General features: G+C 34.4%; 1 protein-coding gene across 29 annotated transcripts in view; it reads left to right on the top strand.

The window, feature by feature from the left end:
* Positions 1–20,044, top strand: part of TCERG1 (transcription elongation regulator 1) — a 51,811-nt gene that overhangs the window by 10,046 nt on the left and 21,721 nt on the right. For 5 of the 29 annotated variants that reach the window (XR_015168556.1, XR_015168557.1, XR_015168563.1 and 2 more), the window contains exons 5-11: positions 196–315; positions 4,201–4,443; positions 8,644–8,706; positions 9,877–10,077; positions 10,788–10,900; positions 11,835–11,923; positions 18,892–19,052. Coding sequence is in view for 21 of the 29 variants with exons in the window: in XM_086413676.1 (XP_086269802.1) it covers positions 196–315; positions 4,201–4,443; positions 8,644–8,706; positions 9,877–10,077; positions 10,788–10,900; positions 11,835–11,923; positions 18,892–19,052 (990 nt within the window). In the remaining 8 variants the exon portion in view is untranslated. Of the gene's footprint in view, positions 1–192; positions 316–2,615; positions 2,695–4,200; positions 4,444–8,643; positions 8,707–9,876; positions 10,078–10,787; positions 10,901–11,834; positions 11,924–18,891; positions 19,053–20,044 lie in introns of those variants that run through there. The other 24 variants (XR_015168558.1, XR_015168559.1, XM_086413678.1 and 21 more) reach the window with 11 other exon arrangements.

Genomic DNA, 20,044 nt, shown 5'->3' on the forward strand with positions numbered 1-20,044 from the left:
AAAATACATTTTTGACATTAAGACTTTTGGCTAAAAAGAACAGAAATTTATATTAGTAGAAAAAATTATTTGTTCAATTGAAATTCATGAAGCTAAACTGGAAAAGTGCAGAGTTAGCTGTTCAACTTGGCCAACAGTAATGTTGGGTGCTGTGGATTTGCAAAATAAGTGTGAGTCTTGGCCCCTATCTTGCAGAGTTTCCAGTTTTTCTAATTGAGGAGGCAAGAAAAATGCATGTGAAACAATTAGAAAATAGTGTGCAGAGTTATACAGCGAAGCTAGAAGATATAAGAATTCAAGAAAACGGAGAGACAAGTGAGTGGACTACATGGGTATTGAGATGGATCATAAAGGGTGTGTAATAGGATTTGAATAGGTTCAAAATTTCAGAGAGGTGTTTCAGATGGGGGAAACATAGGTCAGGAAATGACGGTAAATATAGTTTGTAAGATTGTTAGGTGGGAGGCTTTTTATTAGGTAATATATTGAATAAGAGACCAGGTTATGGAGAGTTTTAAGAACCAGGCAGATAAGTGAGGCAGGCAGGCGCTAGGTGGTTTGTATAAATTTAGTATTCTGTAAGATTTTTTTCTTGTGCTCATTTTCTGGTTAATGTTGAAATTGGGGAAACTTAGGAAAACTTGCAGTAATCTTGTTTAAAGGTAGCTAGGTCTCGGAATGATGTGCAGGCAGATGTAATGAGGACTTGAGTTAGAAGCAGTCCAAAAGGTAAGAGAACTTTCAGGTATGAAATCACAGAAGCCCAAAGGTACGTCTTTTCTCTAAAGATTAGCAGTGATGAATAGACTTCAGGGGTGAGGAGAGAAGAATGTTAATTTGCTTAAAAGACTGTCATTAATATTTATGATACTATTTCTGGGTTTATTTTTTTAAAATATATAAATACTGTACTTATTCTGCAGGTTCAGATTGAGCACCCAAATATTTAAATAATTTTATTGATTTGATTATTTAATATGATATGAAGATACATAGTTATCCTTATAAGGGAATTACAATCCTAAGAGTCTTTTCCTACCTGGATAATAGGTGAGAATAAGGGGGAAAAAAGAAACTCTTCTCCCTCCCCCAGTAGCTTTGGGGACTAGGGAATTATTAGTGTATATTACTTTATAAGAAATAAGAGAAATCTAGTCATTTTAAAAATTCAAATTTGATTTTATTTACACAAGTAGTAACTGAAGTAGTAAGGTACCTGTGTAAGGGAGACAGTTTTTTTAAAGGCCCTATCTGATACTTTTCAGATAGCTTGGGAGAAAATATACTTAATAGAAAGATGTAAATAATGCTTTATTAGTCTGATTTCTTCTGTAGCTATGTTGACTTCTGAAAATTTAGAAGTTTAGCAGTGATACCAGCTAGTTGGTTGAGGATCTTTGCCTTTTTATAGGCAAATGTTTCTTAAACCTGTGCGGCAAGGCAAAAAGCTGCCAGTTTTTATGGGGTACTTTTGGTCGAAATGGGAGACGGAGATCGTTAAAAGCATTGTGGTTCTGTGGGGGAGGCTCTGTGTTGATTCTGTTGTTTTCCCTGTCTTCTTCGGAAAGAGAATCCGTAGTATTTGTTAAGGAAAGTGGATAGCCAAAAACTTTGAACTGTTCTCTATATATTCCATTTCTGTATTGGAATGGTCTATCAGTAGGCCCATAGGTGTCTTGTGGTTATTAACCATTCTATTCAGAATTCCTGTTTTTTTTTTTTTTGCATACTCTTCAGTGATAGAAAGGAAGGTCTTTATTCTAAGAACAAAACAGTGAAATCTTGTTCTTTTTACTGCCTTTAAACATCAGTTTTGATGTTGTCTTTCAGTATTCCTGACATCTATTTTTATTTCGCTTGATTCAGTCATGAAGTGTTACCATACTATAATTCTTAGTATAATTCTTACTATAATTCTTAGAATTCTTTTTCCATCTCTTAGAGGCAGTCACTTGTCTTTAGTTAAGGTCCGAGGCTGGATTAGTAGTATATTTTGAGTTCTAGTGTTACACTAGTCATTTTAGCAAATGAAGCTAATAGAAATTTACTTATTATAAAGTCCTAGCTACCATTCTCCCAGCTCCTCATTTAATTTTAATTCTTTTATTTCCTTTGTCCCTTTTCTGTCATGACTCCCGGCCCCTAATCAAATTCAGAAAATCCTGTTTCAGCAAGAGGATGAGTGAATAGTTTCTGCCATCTCCATTGGTGTACCTTTCCCCTTGAAATTTGATCCCTTTCTAACTCATTTTCCTGATTCCAGTACTTTATATCATAATTTTAACAAATATTACTAAGTACTATTACCATAATACTTTGAAAAAATGTAATTCTATTAACTGCAGTGTAAATCTGGGTAAATGGAACTGAAAATTAAGGAGTTTATATTTTAACCCCAGTTGAGCCTAAACTCGTTTTATCTTGTGCAAATTTGTGAAAAATGCTGATGAAATCCTACTTCTCAGGGAAGTTGGGAAATAACTAGATATATTTTCAGCCATTGCAGTAGATTACAAATGATAAATGGTATATGTATGGGACTGGGCAAATGTTGCATGTAATTTGTATTTTTCACACTGTTATAAAATTATATTAATATGATACTGTACCCTAAGGCTAGGTCTATGCTAGACCACCAATTCATTCCTGGGCCCCTGAAGATACTTGTTTGGCCCTGCTGTCTATTTAGCCAAGGTGAGTCCCTCATTAACAAGTATGAAATTGCACACATCTTCCCAGCCTAAGTGAGTTTTTCATTGTTAGGAGCTGAAGGAAAGATAGTGACACATTTTTCAGTTGAATTATTGGGTGGTTTGCATTAGACAGTGTGCTTTCCCTTAGAATAAAATTGGCATAAAGGTTGGGAAAGCACTGTTTTATTTATAAATTTGATGAATTCATTCTTAGTCCAGTATAGGTAAAGTTTGACATTTTTCCTTCTGTCAAGATAAAGATGACGTATTTGTTACCAATGAATTATAAAAACAAATTTTGTTTTGGAACTAGATGGTTTAGTTCTGTGCAATATTATATTTGAGAACTGAAACTTTAAAGGAGAGAAATACGAATTTTGTATATTTCGAGAGTCACAATTTGATTTTATGTGCGATTACCAGGGGTGAAATGTTTTTATTTTTCATATCTAAAAAAGAATGTATTAGCAGAACCAGATTATCCTGAATTTCACATTCTCCTGGTCTCACATTGGAAACCTGAGTGGTTTTTTTTTTCCTCTTTTTTTAACCTTTTTATTTTGAAATAATTACAAAGAAACCCTTTTTTTTTTACTCCATTTGTTCATATCCAGTCAGTCATTAGTTATTGCATATCTTTTTCCCTCTGTTCTTCCTTTCTTGGACAACTTCAGATGTGTTGAAATTGATTTTCACATCTCTGTTTTTCCTTTTCTTCCTATGCATCTGCCAGGTTAATTCATCAAATGAACAGTGATTATTACTCTTTCATTCAGAAACCTTCATTCTGCCTCCACTCATCCCTTTTACATTCATGAAGTCACATAAATAACACGTGAATGCATTCTTATTAAAAAAGAAAAATCAAACTCTGAAGCATGTGTAGTAAAAATAAAAGGGTATATACAGATACAGTTTGGTGTTCATTCTTTTAGATTATGTCTCTGCATTTACATGAGTTCTTCCCTTTCCCTCCCCAGTCGAGTGCAAACGCATAAGTTGTGTGTTCAAGGCCTCCCAATTTATGCTTCTTGCCTACCTTTCCAGCTGTAATTTACTGGTTCTGTTGATATGCCTAGTGTTTGACTAGTTAACTGCTTGCCTTCTGTTTTCTAAACAAGTCCTTTTTGTCCCCTACTCTTTGCTTTTACTCAGTTTTCTCACCACTTGCTTATTTTCTCTTTTCACTTTGTCATTTTCCTTGTTAAAATCATAATCTTTCAAGGCCTATCATCACAGTATGAAATTTTCTGTACCGTCTCACAATAGAAGTGGTCTTTGGGTCTTGATTCACACTCCTGTACATTTATCCCATCTCACTTTGTATTTTAGTTATTATTTGTGTTTCATTTAACTATTTTCAAGCTTCTTGAAGACAGAGACCTTGTTATAAATACCTTTCAGTGCATGGAATGGGCCCTTAAATACTGAATGAGTGAATGATGAATGAGTATAGTAAAATCGTTTATGAACGAGTGATACATATTTTTGTTTTATTTCTTATCAGCACCCACAACACAAGATCAGACCCCAAGTTCTGCTGTTTCAGTTGCCACGCCTACAGTTAGTGTTTCAACTCCTGCTCCTACAGCCACACCTGTGCAAACCGTTCCTCAGCCGCACCCCCAGACGTTACCTCCTGCTGTTCCGCATTCAGTGCCTCAGCCAGCAGCAGCAATCCCTGCTTTTCCACCAGTCATGGTACCTCCGTTTCGTGTTCCCCTTCCTGGCATGCCAATTCCACTTCCAGGTAACCAACAGATGATAACAGTTTCTCCAGTTATGTTTTCATATTGTCAGTTAGTTTGTTCTCATGTGTCTGTTACATTTGAAATTTGCCTTGAATCTCACTTGTTTGAAACATTTTTGAAAGATTCATGGCTAACTGCAATATTTTCTCTTCAGTTTTGGTAAATGTCCTTTTTTGTTATTGTTGTTTACATGTCTTAAAATTAGAGCCACATTTAAAGCTACACTCGTTTTGGATAATGGCCTCAATGAATTAAAAGTGATCATCTTTTTGTGTAAATGTGTTCTAAATGCCATATTTTAAGGGATTGACTGTATGAAGTTAAGAAATCACGTGATAAGAGTTACCACAAGTGATTTATATATCATCCATTGGTCCAAGCACTTTACGTGTAATAAGTCATGTAATTTTCACCACCATCTTAGGAGGTAGATACACAGACAGGTTAAGGTTACTTGCCCATGGTCACATAGCTGCTGATAAGGTGTTGGGGTTTGAGTCTGGGCACTTCAGATCCAAATACTATGCTCATAATAATGATGTTATACTGAGAAAAAACTGTGAGTCATGTAATTTAAAAAATTCATGTGAAACAAAACACGTGCTTCCCCTGTAACAATTGTGAAGTATAACATATACCACTTAAATGTTTACATAATTGCAGTGAATTCATGTGTTTTATTTTCTTAGGGGAAATCATTTCAACTAGAAAAGGAATTAAAAGATTTGGAGTAAAGTTTTTCCCCATAGGAATTAAACAATGATAGTGTTCAGCATCCTAAATATGAGAGTGTTTGCTGTTGTCAGACACATTTGCTCCTTAATCCATCGTCTGTTCTCCTAGATTTATAGTTGAAAATATTGATCCCTTAAAGAGGTCAGGGCTTCCCTGGTGGCTCAGACAGTAAAGAATCTGCCTGCAGTTCAGGAAACCCAGTTTGGATCTCTGGGTTGGGAAGGTCCCCTGGAGGAGGAAATGGCAACCCATTTCAAGATTCTTGCCTGGGAAATCCCATGGACAGAGGAGCCTGGTGGGCTATAGTCCATAGTTGGACATGACTGAGCGACTGACACTTTAACTAAAGAGGTCAAGTTTACAAGGCTAGTTTGTAGCAAAGATGAATAGAACCTAGGCCTCCTGTCTCCTAATTTCAGGTTCTTTCCACCTGACTGCTACTTTATTGCATTATTTTTTATGTAAAATAGGGTTGTGATACAGCTGTTATGAGTTGTACACATGAATCATCACTGTTGCTCTAATTGTCTATTTCCTTGTATTTGAAAAGAACACTTTCAGCTATTATACCTGAGCAAGAAGCCAAAAATTTAAGAATTAGTGGGTTTTTTAGAAAATCTTTTTCATGTTCTTGTAGTGTTAGATAATGCATAGTATATGATATTTAAGAAACTGAAATCATTTGAAAGTAAGAAGAAAATAAAAAAATTTTCTCAAATACTAGGTATTACCCTTTTTCGAAATTAAAGATAAACAGCTAGATACTTTCCTCTTTGGAGTACTCTTTGTAGAAAATGAAGTGATAAATGGATAAAAGCATGACATAACCTCTTGCAATCTTGGTCTGCTTTAGGGCCAGGACAGTGTTAAGACCAGATCCTGAATTCTGAGTCATCTTAAGGATCTGGGGTTGTTAATTCTGTAGAGAGAAGATTGAGAGGTAGCATAATAACATATGAAACATTGGAAAGGCTGTTAGCTAAAAGAGTTTAGTTTTGCTGTGGAGGTTCTTAATAGTACCAGTGAGTAGCAAAGAGTAGCTACTCTTTGCTAATAGCAAAGAGTAGCCAAAATTATTTTTATAGGAAGTGGAATTTTGTCACAATAAAATCCCTTCAGTTACAGCTGTCTTTGAATATCTTGGTCTTCTCTGGCCCTCACCCACCATTGAATTTTAGAACAGTTGGTAAACATTTGAGTTACCAGATGAGGTAGCACCTATGAAGTTTGGCAGCAAAAAACATTTAATAAATGGCAGCCATTAATGACATTTTGTAGGTCAGTTGGAAGACAACCTGAATTAGATAATCTACAAAACTTTGTGCATGATACCAAAGATTCTTTGGAGAGGGAACTAATTTTTTATAGAAAGTAATATTAATATTTTTGAAGTAATATTTGTTGAATATTTGTAGTAAGGTAAATGGGGGATTTGGATGTAATTTATCTTGGAGCCTTAAATGCTGTTTGAAACAGCAGTGTATGGCTCTGAGGATGATTAAAGAGGGGATGCTCAAACAAAGTGAAGGAAAGGAGTGGAAGAGTTAGGTGTAAAATAAAACCTTCAGAGGTGGGCTTTGGGATAGTGAATTGGATTAGGATTATAGGATTTCTACTGTAAAATCTTATTTGCAATTTTAAGAAGCTTATAGTCAGTGACATCAGGATTATCCAGAATACTAAATGGAATTTTCTAATTTCCTGGTAGAACATAATTTGAGGATGGATGGAGTTGTAGGAAAATTGAACCAATGCTCCTTTTAAAAAGAAGACTAAAAATTTAGCCCTTTGGTTGTTTTGTGAGTCTTCATGGTGTGCATATAGTCACCCTCAGAAAACCTCAATTTGGTCTTTTTAACATGAGAAGAAACAGACATGTTCTTTTATCGTGACCTATAATATTGATAGTCAAATACAAGAGTTCTCTGTTGGCTCAGTTGATATTAGACAATGGCAGTTAGGCCTAAATATCAGTAGGTAGGATTTTCTTCTGTTTTAGTTGTATAGTTGAAATTATGTATTGGGGAATGTCTTTAGGAACAATCTTTGAGAATAAAGTTCATATATTCTAAGAATTGAATTTCTAGTGCTGGCTTACTAGGCTCAGTGGTCCTGCAGATGGCAGTATTTATACTAATTTAAACCTAATACATGTTGTAACTTCCTTAACCAAATGAATTTTTCCATTGCTTTCTTTAAACATGGAAAATAAAACTGTACATATAGCTACTCAGCATGCTTTTATGGTCCAGTGCATTTGTTTTAGTTTCAGTGTTAATAGAAGGTTTAGCTTTGTTTTTATTTAAAATGTAATTAAGAAGTTAAGGCAGTTTGCAAAAATTGGCAGTATTTTTGTGTGTGTGTGAGTGAACATAGGCACATTATTTATAAACCCAGGAGTTTAGCTTAAATTTTTTTCTCTGAATCATGAAGAATTTCTTTTCATGTACTTTGTGGGGAAAATAGTTTATTCTTTTTAATTTTTGTCAGTACTAAAATAGGTTTAGTATTTTTTTAGCCAAAACAAATAGAAAATTAAATTTAATTTCCAAACCCTTTGCCTTTTCCTTAAAAAATTTTAAAAAATTCACTCTCTAATTTCAAATTTCCTCAACTAAAAAATCTTACGTTTCCAGCTTTTCCTTTCATTCCCTTTTTATCATTATTGTAATGCATCGTGATGAGGCTTCATTCTTCTTCTAATGTACGTAATTTCCATTCCTTTAGCCAGCTTAAACAAATTGAGGTTTCTAAATTAATCAACCCATGTAGTCATCAGTGGGGCTGTATTTTTCTTAATTCGTTAGCCTGTCTCCACAGTGTCCCAAGCCCATGGCATTCCACAGAGCAGGCACTACACGTGGATATTCTGTCTTTAGTTGAATGCTACCCTCCTCTTCATCCTTGCCCTTTTATTATTTGCAGTAGAATATTTGGGTCTGTCTCCTACTTAGTTTTCTTCCTTGCTCTCACCCTCTTTGTCCTACCTTACTGTTCTCCTTTTGCATGGTTGTGCTCCATGCCTCTGCTTCTGCATGTAGTTCCCACTTAGCAGCAGCACAGAGAAGGTATCTTGTCAGTGCCATGCTGTGTCTGCCTTTCACTGGTTTCTTAAGCAGCATGGACTTGATATCCTGTGGGAAAATGTCCCACATGGAAACCTGTTATGCATATGTAATGAAGGGACTCTTCCTTTGTTGACTTTAAACTCTTGAGACTCCTTCAAAAATTACCAGCTGGTTTGATAAAAAGGTAATTGATGCTATAACTTAGAACTAGTTATCATTGAATTTGGCACCACTTCCCATAAAATGTCAAACAGAAAGAAAGTCTACTCCATCCTTGGTCTTTTTCATTTGGAAATAACATTCTAAATTGTAGTGGTAAATTATTTCCCTGAATCCCAGTGGTAGCCGACATACAATGGCAGCTTTCCAACGTATGCTTGCTTATCCATTTTACAGGTGTAGCAATGATGCAAATAGTCAGCTGCCCGTATGTAAAGACAGTCGCTACCACCAAGACCGGTAATTTTTAAAACCATCTTAGTTTGTTTTGTCTGTAAGTTGGCATGGTAGTGAATGTTGTTGTTTATCCTTTTATTTATTTATTTTGCCCAAGTGAGTGGATTTTTTTTATATTTTTCTTTTTAATGAGCAGTATAAATGCAGTTGTCATATTTGGCCAACACTTAATTTTCCCAGTTGCCTGTAGTATTAGCTTTGTTGGTTCACAAAAGCAAATAAGGTCAGATCACTTTATATCTTGATTTCTGTAATAAGTGTAAACAACTTCATTCTCATATTCATAACATTTAATTTTATTTTTGATGTGTGTTTTTAAGTTAAATATAAAAAAATCATTTCCATGTGTAAAGTGATGTGATTATGCTTGCATGCTAGTGAGTTTATGTGTGTGAATATTTGTGTGTTTATAGTGTAAATTTGCATTTTAAAGTTACTGAAGTTAACTACGTGAAACTTAAATTCTAGTATAGGATATGAAGTTCTTTTTTTTTTTTTTTCCAATTTTAATTCACATTTTTGATTATGTAGCACCAGCTTATTTAGCTGTCTGGTGAAAAATATAAATCTTGGCTTATCTTTTAAACATAAAAGAAATTTTGCTCTCTTTTTGGAAAATAATAAACTGTCAGAGTTTACAGGACTATGTGACTTAATCACTTAGTATGCTAAAATTGATTTGATAACAAAGTCAGGGACTTACTTTTACTTATTTATTTTTTCAGTCATTTACTTTGAAATAGAGTTTTATTCATATCCTTTTTAGGTATCTTAGAATAAGAAAATAATTTTTCCTCAGGAAATATTCCTAGTAAATGTGCTTATTGCTTTGATTTCATTAGAACTTAAATTCTTTATAAAAATATATTTCTATTAATTAAAGAATTTATCATTTTTATAGTTTTATGTTATTATGATTTATCAAGATTTCGTTATAGGTGTGACACAAATTTCTGACTTTAAGGTACTTCTTGGGTTGAATTTCTGAATCTAATTGAATTTAGGCATTAGAAGTAAGCCAGATTTAAGTAATTAATATTTTATATGATTTTTTTTGTTTCAGTTGGCTCATTCATTTATTGATGTTTAATAGATTCAGCTCATATTTTAAAGTTTTACTTTGTATCACAATTTGGTACTTGGATCTAATATTTTCTATTATTCTTCTTTTAGGTGTATTGCCAGGAATGGCCCCTCCTATCGTACCTATGATACATCCCCAGGTTGCTATTGCAGCTTCACCTGCTACCTTAGCTGGAGCAACAGCAGTTTCTGAGTGGACTGAATATAAAACAGCAGATGGGAAGACATATTATTATAATAATAGAACATTAGAATCAACCTGGGAAAAACCCCAAGAGCTAAAAGAAAAAGGTATAGTTGTAATGACTTAGTGGGACATAGTATACATAGAATGGTATTTGAAATTCTGAATTAATTCCTTTTTAAAACATTTGAGGGATTTTCTATTTATATAGTGTTGGATTATTTATTTCCACTGAATTGATAATGTATTTATTTAAAAAGCCACAGTTGTTCTGCTTACAGGTTTGTCTGTCATTTTACCATTTAGAGAAATTAAATTATATGTCCACACTAATAGATATATTTTTTACTGTTGTCAGGAATTGCATAATTGCCTAATTAGCTGTTGAATTACTATCACCCTTACTGAAATTGATAGTAGTGACCAGGAAGGAATGTGTGTATTGTGTGTGTTCTGAAGAAAAACTTTAGGCTGTTGGAACCTTGGAGGAAGAGGACTCTTATTTTCTATAATCACAAGTCCCTGTTTCTGTTTTTTAGTATGTTATCCCTTTCATTTGTAGCAAAAATGATATATGAATGTAAGACTTTATGTCCTTCTGAAATCAGTAGTTCTTTTCTGCTGACAGTTTCCTAATTAGTATAGCAAGGTATTTGAAGTTGAGCATGACATTAGATTCAAGTCAATGATATTACAGGAAGAATATTTTATTTTTGTGGTTAACAGCTAGAAATGGAATATCCTAACTGCTTAGTGTCAGTGTTCATCAGAAGTTAGATCAGAACCACTATGTGATGTTATCTCCATTTTTTAATAGAGAAACTAGAGGAGAAGATTAAAGAGCCAATTAAAGAACCTTCTGAAGAACCTCTGCCAATGGAGACGGAGGAAGAGGATCCTAAAGAAGAGCCAATAAAGGAGATAAAGGAGGTAAAGGGCCATTTCCTACTGACATGAGAGCCAGTGTTGATTGTTGGGTACAGTGTACTGGTAACTGAAAATCTGTTTACCGTTGTTTTAGATAATTGCTGTAAATCTGATCCCTGAAATTTTAGGGTTCTTTGAAATTTGTAATTCAATTTTCCCTTTGAAAATTTCATTAAATTATTTCTTACACGAAACCAAAGCCCCTCTAGAAAGAAAGGCCCCTGGACCAGAGCTGATGTCTCCTCCTGACTTACAAATTGCTACATGTTATAATTTTAAGTACAACTTCATATTTGGGGATTGTTCATTGTATTTTACCTGTCCTCTCTTGCATAGAATAATCTCTGAACAACACTAAAAGAGCTCTGCTTTTGGACATTCTGCTGAGTAAGGAATTTAGCAGAAAAAGAAACAACCTTAAATGAAGAAATCTCCTCTAATATTCTATACCCCTTTCTTTATTTCTACTCCTAAACAGATAGTTAGTGACTCTCTAAGTTAGAAACATCTTCTGATGGGGTCTATATTTCTATGTGAGTGCCTTCTCAGTCATGTCTAACTCTTTGCAACCCCATGGACAGTAGCCCACCAGGCTCCTCTGTCCATGGAATTTTCCAGGCAAGAATATTGGAGTGGGTTGCCATTTTCCTACTCCTGGGGATCTTCCAGACCCAGGGATTAAACTTGTATCTCCTGCATTGGCAGGAAATTCTTTATCACTGTGCCATCTGGGACGCCAGTGGGTTCTACTGTCATGGAATTCAGCTCTGCCTAAGGGGCAAAGATTTAGAAATTCTGATTCAGAGTCTCCCCTCTGTATGGTAGCAACAGACATTATGTTAGTTTTACTTTAAGGTATTTGCAGTCTTGTGCTTGTGGGATATTCAAGTATAATTTTGTGATATGAATTTAATGGGAGTAATACAATTTCCCATAGGAGCCCAAAGAAGAAGAGATGACTGAGGAAGAAAAAGCTGCCCAGAAGGCAAAGCCAGTAGCTACTACCCCTATTCCTGGTACTCCGTGGTATGTAGGTTACTTAATTAGTAAGTTGTTTTATTTATTTATTTATTGCCATGTTTGATTATTACATTATTACACAATAGGTAGAGAAAGTACTTTAAAAAAAGTATGTGTCAAATACTGAATGTTTTTTGGTTGTTTTATTTTGGATTCTCAAACCTAAAACTCAACTGCTGCAGTATCTTGCTCTTCTCACAGAACTCCCTATTAATATTTACTGATTATAATTATAGATTTGAACCACTGTAAGATCCTGAATCTCCTTTTTTATTTATGAAGTGTTTATTTATGAAGTGTTTTAAAATCGCTTTTATATATATCCTCATAAATGATTATGTTTAGAGAACTTTGTAAAATTACATCTTTTTATCTTAACTTTGAGTAGTCTGTTTTTTCTTTCCTTTTTTTGTTTGGTTCTCTCTCTTCTTCCTCTCCCCACATCAGGACTTTCTTTCCCTATTCTATTTAATCTGTACTCGGTCTACTCATGGCAATGAGTTGGCTTGTTTCTTGAGTCTTGTAATGTGTAAATTCCCCTTCAACTTGGTTTCCTTTTTTCTCCTTGGTTTTATTATTTGTTCTATAGAATCCCACAGTCTGGGTTTTATTACTGTATCCTAGTGGTACTTTTAAATAGAATCCTCCATTCTGAATTTCCTGTAAATTTAGCGGGCACTTATAGAGATACGATGAAATTTATGCTTGATCTTTTTGGCCAACTAACTGATGATGACCTTTCCCTCAGGATGCATCTAGTTGTCCCTTTTTTGTGTGTGATTTTAGTGGTCATTGCTGATTTGCCTAGATCAGTGGTTTTCAACCAGAAGTAATTTTGGCCTCCTCCCCTCAGCCCCCTCCTCCCTGAAGTGGATATTGGGCAAAGTGTGCAGGCATTTTTGGTTGTCGTAACTGGAAGGCATGTGGTAGGTATAGGCCTGGGTTGCTCCTAAACACCCTACCATATACAGGGCAGCTCCCTGTAAGAATTAATTATTTGGCCTAAATGCCAGTAATGTGGAGTATGAAAAACCTGGCCTTTTGGCATATTTGCTCATTTGCTTTTCCCACAGACAAGACCAGTAGTGTCAGCAACGGTATGATTACTGAAGACGGTTTAAGATTTTTTCTGGTTATTTTCCTACCGAGGTGTGCTAATACAGCTCCAGTGGTATGAGTCGTAAGTGTGGAGTGAGAAGCTGTCAGGACATTTCAGAATTAATAGACTATGGATAAAGAATTCTTGAGTCACCAGGGCTTCCCTGGTGGCTCAGATGGTAAAGAATCCACCTTCAGTGCAGGAGACCTGGGTTCCATCCCTTGGAGGAGGGCATGGCACCCCACTCCAGTATTATTTGCCTGGAGAATCCCCATGGACAGAGGAGCCTGGAAGGCTACAATTCATGGGGTCACAGAGAGTCAGAAACAACTAAGCAGTCAACACATGGACAAAGAATTCTTGTGTCACAAAACTACCTTGTGCTAATAATATGCATGATAAAGTGAGTAGGGTGAAGTGTACTGATAATCTGCATCATTTAATAGATGAAAAAATAAGACTGGCAGATAGAGGAAGGATAGATGCATGATAAAGAATATATGATAAAATATTAAGTCTAAATCTAGATGGTCAGTATATTATGTTCACTGTTCTAGAGACATTCTTTAAATATTCTGTATATTTAAATTTTTTCATAATATTGAGTAAAAACCTATGGAAATAAACTAAAGAAATGCATCAGCAATTAATCATTAATTGATTAATCAATTATATCAATTAATCAATCATTAATTGATATAAATGTGTAAATAAAAATAAAGTCGCCATGCCAGTCTAGGTGAATATGAAATTTCAAATACTGTAAATTCAAAGATAAATTTTTCATAAGTTAAAATCCAACACAGGTTACAAACAAACTGTGAATGGCAAATAAAGGCAGCCTCACTTAGACTTCGTTGTTCAGTTGCTCAGTCATGTCCGACTCTTTGCGACCCCATGGCCTGCAGCAAGCCAGGCTTTCCTGTCCTTCACCACTTATGGGTCTTGCTCAAATGCGTGTGCATTGAGTCGGTGATGCCATCCAACCATCTCGTCCTCTGTCGTCCCTTCTCCTCCTGCCTTCAGTCTTTCCCAGCATCAGGGTCTTTTCCAGTGAGTTGGCTCTTATTAGGTGGCCAAAGTATTGGAGCTTCAGCTTCAGCATCAGTTCTTCCAGTGAAATTCAGGGTTGATTTCCTTTAGATTGGGTTTAGATTGGTTGGATCTCCTTGCAGTCCAAGGTACTCTCAAGAATCTTCTCCAACACCATAGTTCAAAAGCAGCAGTTCTTCAGCGCTCAGCTTTCTTTATGGTCCTGCTCTCACGTTCATACATGACTACTGGAAAAACCGTAGCTTTGACTAGATGGACCTTTGTTGGCAAAGTAATGTCTCTGCTTTTTAATAGGCTGTCAATGTTTGTCATAGCTTTTCTTCCAAGGAACAAGTGTCTTAATTTCATGGCTGCTGTCACCATCTACAGGGATTTTGGGGCCCCCAAAAATAAAGTCTCTCACTGATTCCATTGTTTCCCCATCTATTTGCCATGAAGTAATGGGACCGGATGCCATGATCTTCATTTTTTGAATGTTGAGTTTTAAGCCAACTTTTTCACTCTCCTCTTGCACTTTGATCAAGAGGCTCTTTAGTTCCTCATCGCTTTCTGCCATAAGGGTGGTGTCATCTGCATATCTGAGGTTATTACTATTTCTCCCAGCAGTCTTTAATTCCAGCTTGTGCTTCATCTAGTCCAATATTTCTCGTGATGTACTCTGCATATAAATTAAAAAAGCAGGGTGACTGTATTCAGCCTGGACGTTCTCCTTTCCCAGTTTGGAACCCGTCCGTTATTCCATGTCCAGTTCTAACTGTTGCTTCTTGACCTGCACACAGGTTTCTCAGGAGGCAGGTAAGGTGGTCTGGTATTCCTATCCCACAGTTTGTTGTGATTCACAGTCAGAGGCTTTAGCGTAGCCAATGAAGCAGAAGTAGATGTTTTTCTGCAGTTCTCTTGCTTTTTCTCTGATCCAGCAGATGTTGGCAATTTGATCTCTGGTTCCTCTGCCTTTACGGCATGCTAAATCTTTGTGATGCAGTCTTAGTAACCAATTGGAAAAGTTACAAGTCTCCATGACCTTAAAAGATTTTTGTTTTGTCAAAACATTAAAAACTTTCTTAGAATCAGAAACTAAAGTTTACTGAACCTAGAAAATTTCTGATTTTTGATCCCTCTTTATTCTTAAAAAAAAAAAAGTAAAATAAAGTCAAACCTATGCTCTGAAATACCAAGAAAAAAATTCCAGTGTAATTATTCTTGTTGCTAGGACTGTTGTATCAGTGCAATGTTAAGTAGAAAAAATGAACGTCCCTGCCTTATTCTCCATGTAGGGGGAGAAATTCAGTCTTTTACATCAGATATAATAGTAGCTTATATGGTTTTTAAAAAATTTGATAATGTTTTTATCATAAATCTGCATCTTTTGAAATGTTTTTCTCTTACATTCTTTTAATATGGAGAATTACTCTGAATTTTGATTGTTTAACTTTGCATTTCTGTAATAAACCTTAATCATGGTAGATTAATCTTTTTAATGTATTGTTGGATTTGATTTGCTAATATTTTACTGAGTATTTTTGCATCTCTGCTTGTGGCCTCTGAATCCATAAGTTTCTTTTGTAATGTTTTTGTTGGATTTTGGTATTAGGGTTTTGCTGGTTTCAGGAAATGAGTTGGATGGTGACTGGTGATTTCTATTCCTCTATTTACTGAAAAAGTTTGTAAGATAATATTTTTTCATTAAGGTTTTATAGAATTAACAAATCATCCGTGGTCAGAGTTTTTTTGGGGGGAAGAGTTTTCGTAACAATTTAAACTTCTTTAATAGCTATAGGACCATTTTTTTTTGCTGTTGTTTCTTCTGTTGTCTTTGGTTAAGTTGTATTTTTCAGGAAATTTGCTTATTTTGTGTAAGTTGAATTTGTTCTAATTATTTTCTTAGTATCCTTTGAATGTTTCTGTTATTATTATTCTCTTAATATTCTTTAAATGTCTATGCTCTGTGGTGATACCTCTTTTTCTTTCCACATAGTGGTGATTTGTTCTCTATTCAGGACCAGTCAAGCCAAAAGTTTGCCTGTTTTCTGGTCTTTCATTAAGACCGCAAGTTTTAGGGTGGTTGGGCCCCTCCACTCTTGCCCACTCTTATTTCCTTTTTTCTGATTACTTTGGGTTTACTTTATACTTTTTCTAGCTTCTTTTTCTAGTAATTATGAAATTACTCTTAAGTTATTAGTGTTCTTTTCTTATCATTTAAAGCTTAACATAGTTTCCTTTTAAGCCCTGCTTTAGCACCAGCCTACAAATTTTGATGTGTTGTATTTTCATTGCCATTCAATTTTTATTATAAAATTTACTTTCGATTTTTGTCTTTGACTCACTCATTATTTAGAAGTCTTTTGTTTCAGTTCCTTAATTTGAGTTTTTTCTGTGTATTTCACTTGTACTGATTTAATTGTCCTGTGGTCAGAGAATGCGCTTCCTTTGGTTTTGATACTTTCAAGTTCATTAAGACTTTTTTTAAATTGTTCACCAGGTGGTCTTTCTTGGTACTGTTAGTTTTAGGGTTTGGTTGGTCTGGCAGTTGTTGAGAGAGTTTTGTTAATCTTTTGTAATAGTGGAATTGCCTATTTCATCTACTTTTAAGCTCTGTAAACTGGCTTATTATATATGTTTTATAGTTGTTACATGTTCTTGATTGTCTTTTTTTTTTAATCATTATGAAAAGACCCTATTTCTCTCTCATAATACCCTTTGTCTTGTGCTTTTTCCACCATTTACTTTCAAACTTTCTATAATTTTATGTTTAGTTTGTCTCTTAAAACAGCTTATAGTAGTGTCTTGTGTTTTTACTCACTTTGTCAATTCTTGCTTTTTAAATGGGAGTGTTTAGGCTGTTAACATGAGTGTAACTTTTGGTTGGATTTAAATCTGTTATTTGTTTTCTGTCTTCTCTATTTTTGTTCCTCCATTTGCCCTTTACTCCCTTCGTTTGAATTATTTGAACATTTTCTAGCATTCCATTTAATAATTTATCTCTTGGCTTTCGGGTGGTATCTCTTTGCATTAATTTTTAGTTTTCTTGTATTATAATATACCCACTTAACCATCATAGCCTACTTAGAGTTATTATTGTAGCACTTCACATAAAATGTGGGAGCCTTATTTTCATATAGGTTCTTTTTTAACCTTGTACCTACTGACCTTTATGTTACCGTTGTCATATGTATTACTGTTACATACATTGAAAACCCCAACATGCATTGTTCATGATTTTTCATACATATTTTGAAGAACTTAAGAGGAAAAAAATCTTTGATATTTTCCATTTCTGTTTTTTTCCCTTCATTACTAAAGGTCCCGGTGCTTTTTTGTTTGATAGTTTTTTACGTATCATTTCCTTTCAGCCCGAAAAACTTTCTTACAGGGTAATTCTGATAGAAATGAAATCTCTTAGTTTCCCTTCATTGAGACTATCTTCTTTTCCTTTGTTCCTGAAGGATGTTTTTGCTCTGTATGGGATTCTAGGTTGGATTTCTTTTTTTTCCCGGACTTTAATGATGTTGTTTTAATGTATTTTTGCCTCTGTGGTTTCTGGTAGGAAATCCACAGTCCCTGGACTTGTTTCCCTGTTTGTTTTCTGCCATACTTTTTGTTAGCTGCTCTCGAGGATTTTTCTTTATTTTCGATTTCCATCTGTTTATGTTGTGTCTAAAAATGATTTTCTTGAAGTCTGTTCTGTTTGGGGTTCACTGAACTTCCTTAGTATTTATGTCTTCTACCAAATTTGGAGATATCTTTGGGCCATTTTGTCTTTAAATTTTTTCTGCCCCAATATTCTCTTCTGGGATCCCAGTGACATGTCTGTTGGGCATTTTGATATAGTCCCATAGGTTCCTGAAACACCATTCTTTTTTTTTTTTTTTTTTTCTTTTTTAACAGTTTCTCTGCTGAGAACCTCTGTCTTCTTTCATTTCAAGTTTTGGCTTATCTTTGTTTTGTTTTTCTTTATCTCATTAAGTGTAATTATAATTGCTGCTGTAAAGTGTTTGATTATTTCAATAATAGAGCCTTTGTCTGATTAATTTTAACATCTAGGTCACCTTGAGCTTGGCAGCTGTTGATTAACTTTGATTATCTGGTCATAAAGACCTGATTTCTCTTAGTTTTAGCTGCCTGTGCTACTATTACTGTGCAACCAGAGGCCTCAGCAGAGGTTTGAGGGTGGAGAAATTTATACCCTTGCTTCTCTAAATTTTGACTCCATATCTGTGTGTTTTTTTTTTTTTAAACCTTAGAGAGTTCTTATGTACTTGTTTTTTTCTATATTGTTGCTGAGTTTCTAGTTGTAATTAATAGGAACAGTGGGTTGTGCTGGGCTACAGTGCCATAGCACAATAGGTGCTTTTAAATACTTGATACAGTCAGTTATTAAAAGCTTCATAAATAATTGCATTTGAGTTTGTAGTCTGTCTGGTTTGGTAAGAAATAGTAAGTATTATGTAATAGGTCAGATGCTGTGGTGTGTTCTTGAGCTTTAGAGCTGCTTAATAGTATTATTATCTGCTGTTAGGTTCATCTTTTGTGATAGGTTAACATTGAGTGTGCCAGACATGTATGTTCCTGAGCACTCTGAATTCTGATCATCAATGTTTTGCTTTTCCTAGTTTTCTGTTAATATGTTGAGTTGCTGTTTTACTTAACCCATAGCCAGTCACCTCTTCTGTTCTAAAAATCATATTTGGTTCTCTGTAAGAAATGATAATATGAACGTGTCCTTCCCCACCACCACCACCTCCCCTTTTGATTGGATGGCATTAAAAGACCTAACTATAAAATATGTTGCATAACATAAGAAAATGTTTGAATCTATTCCTAGGTGTGTGGTTTGGACTGGTGATGAGAGGGTCTTCTTTTATAATCCTACCACCCGTCTTTCTATGTGGGACCGACCCGATGATCTGATTGGAAGGGCAGATGTTGACAAAATTATTCAGGAGCCCCCTCATAAAAAAGGAATGGAAGAAGTGAAGAAACTAAGTAAGTCTTAAATTAGGATTTATCCTCTAATTTTAATATTCTTTTAACATTTTTATGGAAAATAGGAGGCAGTTTAGAAGTCTTATTTTCAAGAAATATAAGGAAAGGAGTATTTGAGAAATGGAATGTAGACTGCTCTTCTAGATTGAGTTCATATAATTAAAAAATAGAGAATTTGGATAAAATTATGGTTTGTAAAATATTTATTGTATGTATTTTAAAAACATCTTGTTATTTTCAAGGTTGTCAGTTAATCCAAGATATGTTGGTGCTGCTGATGCTTGCTTCATTCTTATTAATAGTACTAAAATGCTCCTCAGTGAGCCTTTCAGCACCTTTTGTGATTAGTGTTACATATTTTGAAATAATTAAGCTGTGCAGAGTATTTTTAAAATATTGTTTATTAAAATTTGGCTAACTAAAACTGCAGTACTTTAAACTTGATGAAATTTAGGGAGGTAAACCTTTTTCCTGGGACTAGAGAGACGCCTGCACCTTATTAAGAGATAATCTTTTAATTCACCTTACCCTCAGACAGCCTTTCAATATATAAGATATATAATAAATATAAATATTTGTATATAATTTTTATTGAAAATTTGCCATGGTATTGATTGTGTTTTTTTAAAAACCCTTTATATAGTGTAGAAGCATGATAAATGACTCATTTAATACTTTAGTTGAAACAAATCCTAATATATCATTTATAATAATTGAGAAATCTTCATAGATTATATGTATACACATGGTACATTTTCTGCTTGCTAGTGATTTCCAAATTATTGGAACTTGGTCTACCTGGTGCAAAAGGTATAAGGGTTTTATTCATTTATTTGATAAATATTCACTTATTTGATAAATGAATACAATATTCATTTATTTGATAAATTTTATGTTAATAAAAATTTCAGAATGAGTCAAGTTTAATGTAAAGGGAAGATTAATAGAGGAGTTGTAGAATTATCATGATTTGTTTAATGTTTTATAAAGAA

This window comes from Bos grunniens, chromosome 7, assembly GCF_055505025.1.
Source record: "Bos grunniens cultivar Pamir isolate PY7600 chromosome 7, Bosgru_T2T1.0, whole genome shotgun sequence".
NCBI lineage: Eukaryota > Metazoa > Chordata > Mammalia > Artiodactyla > Bovidae > Bos > Bos grunniens.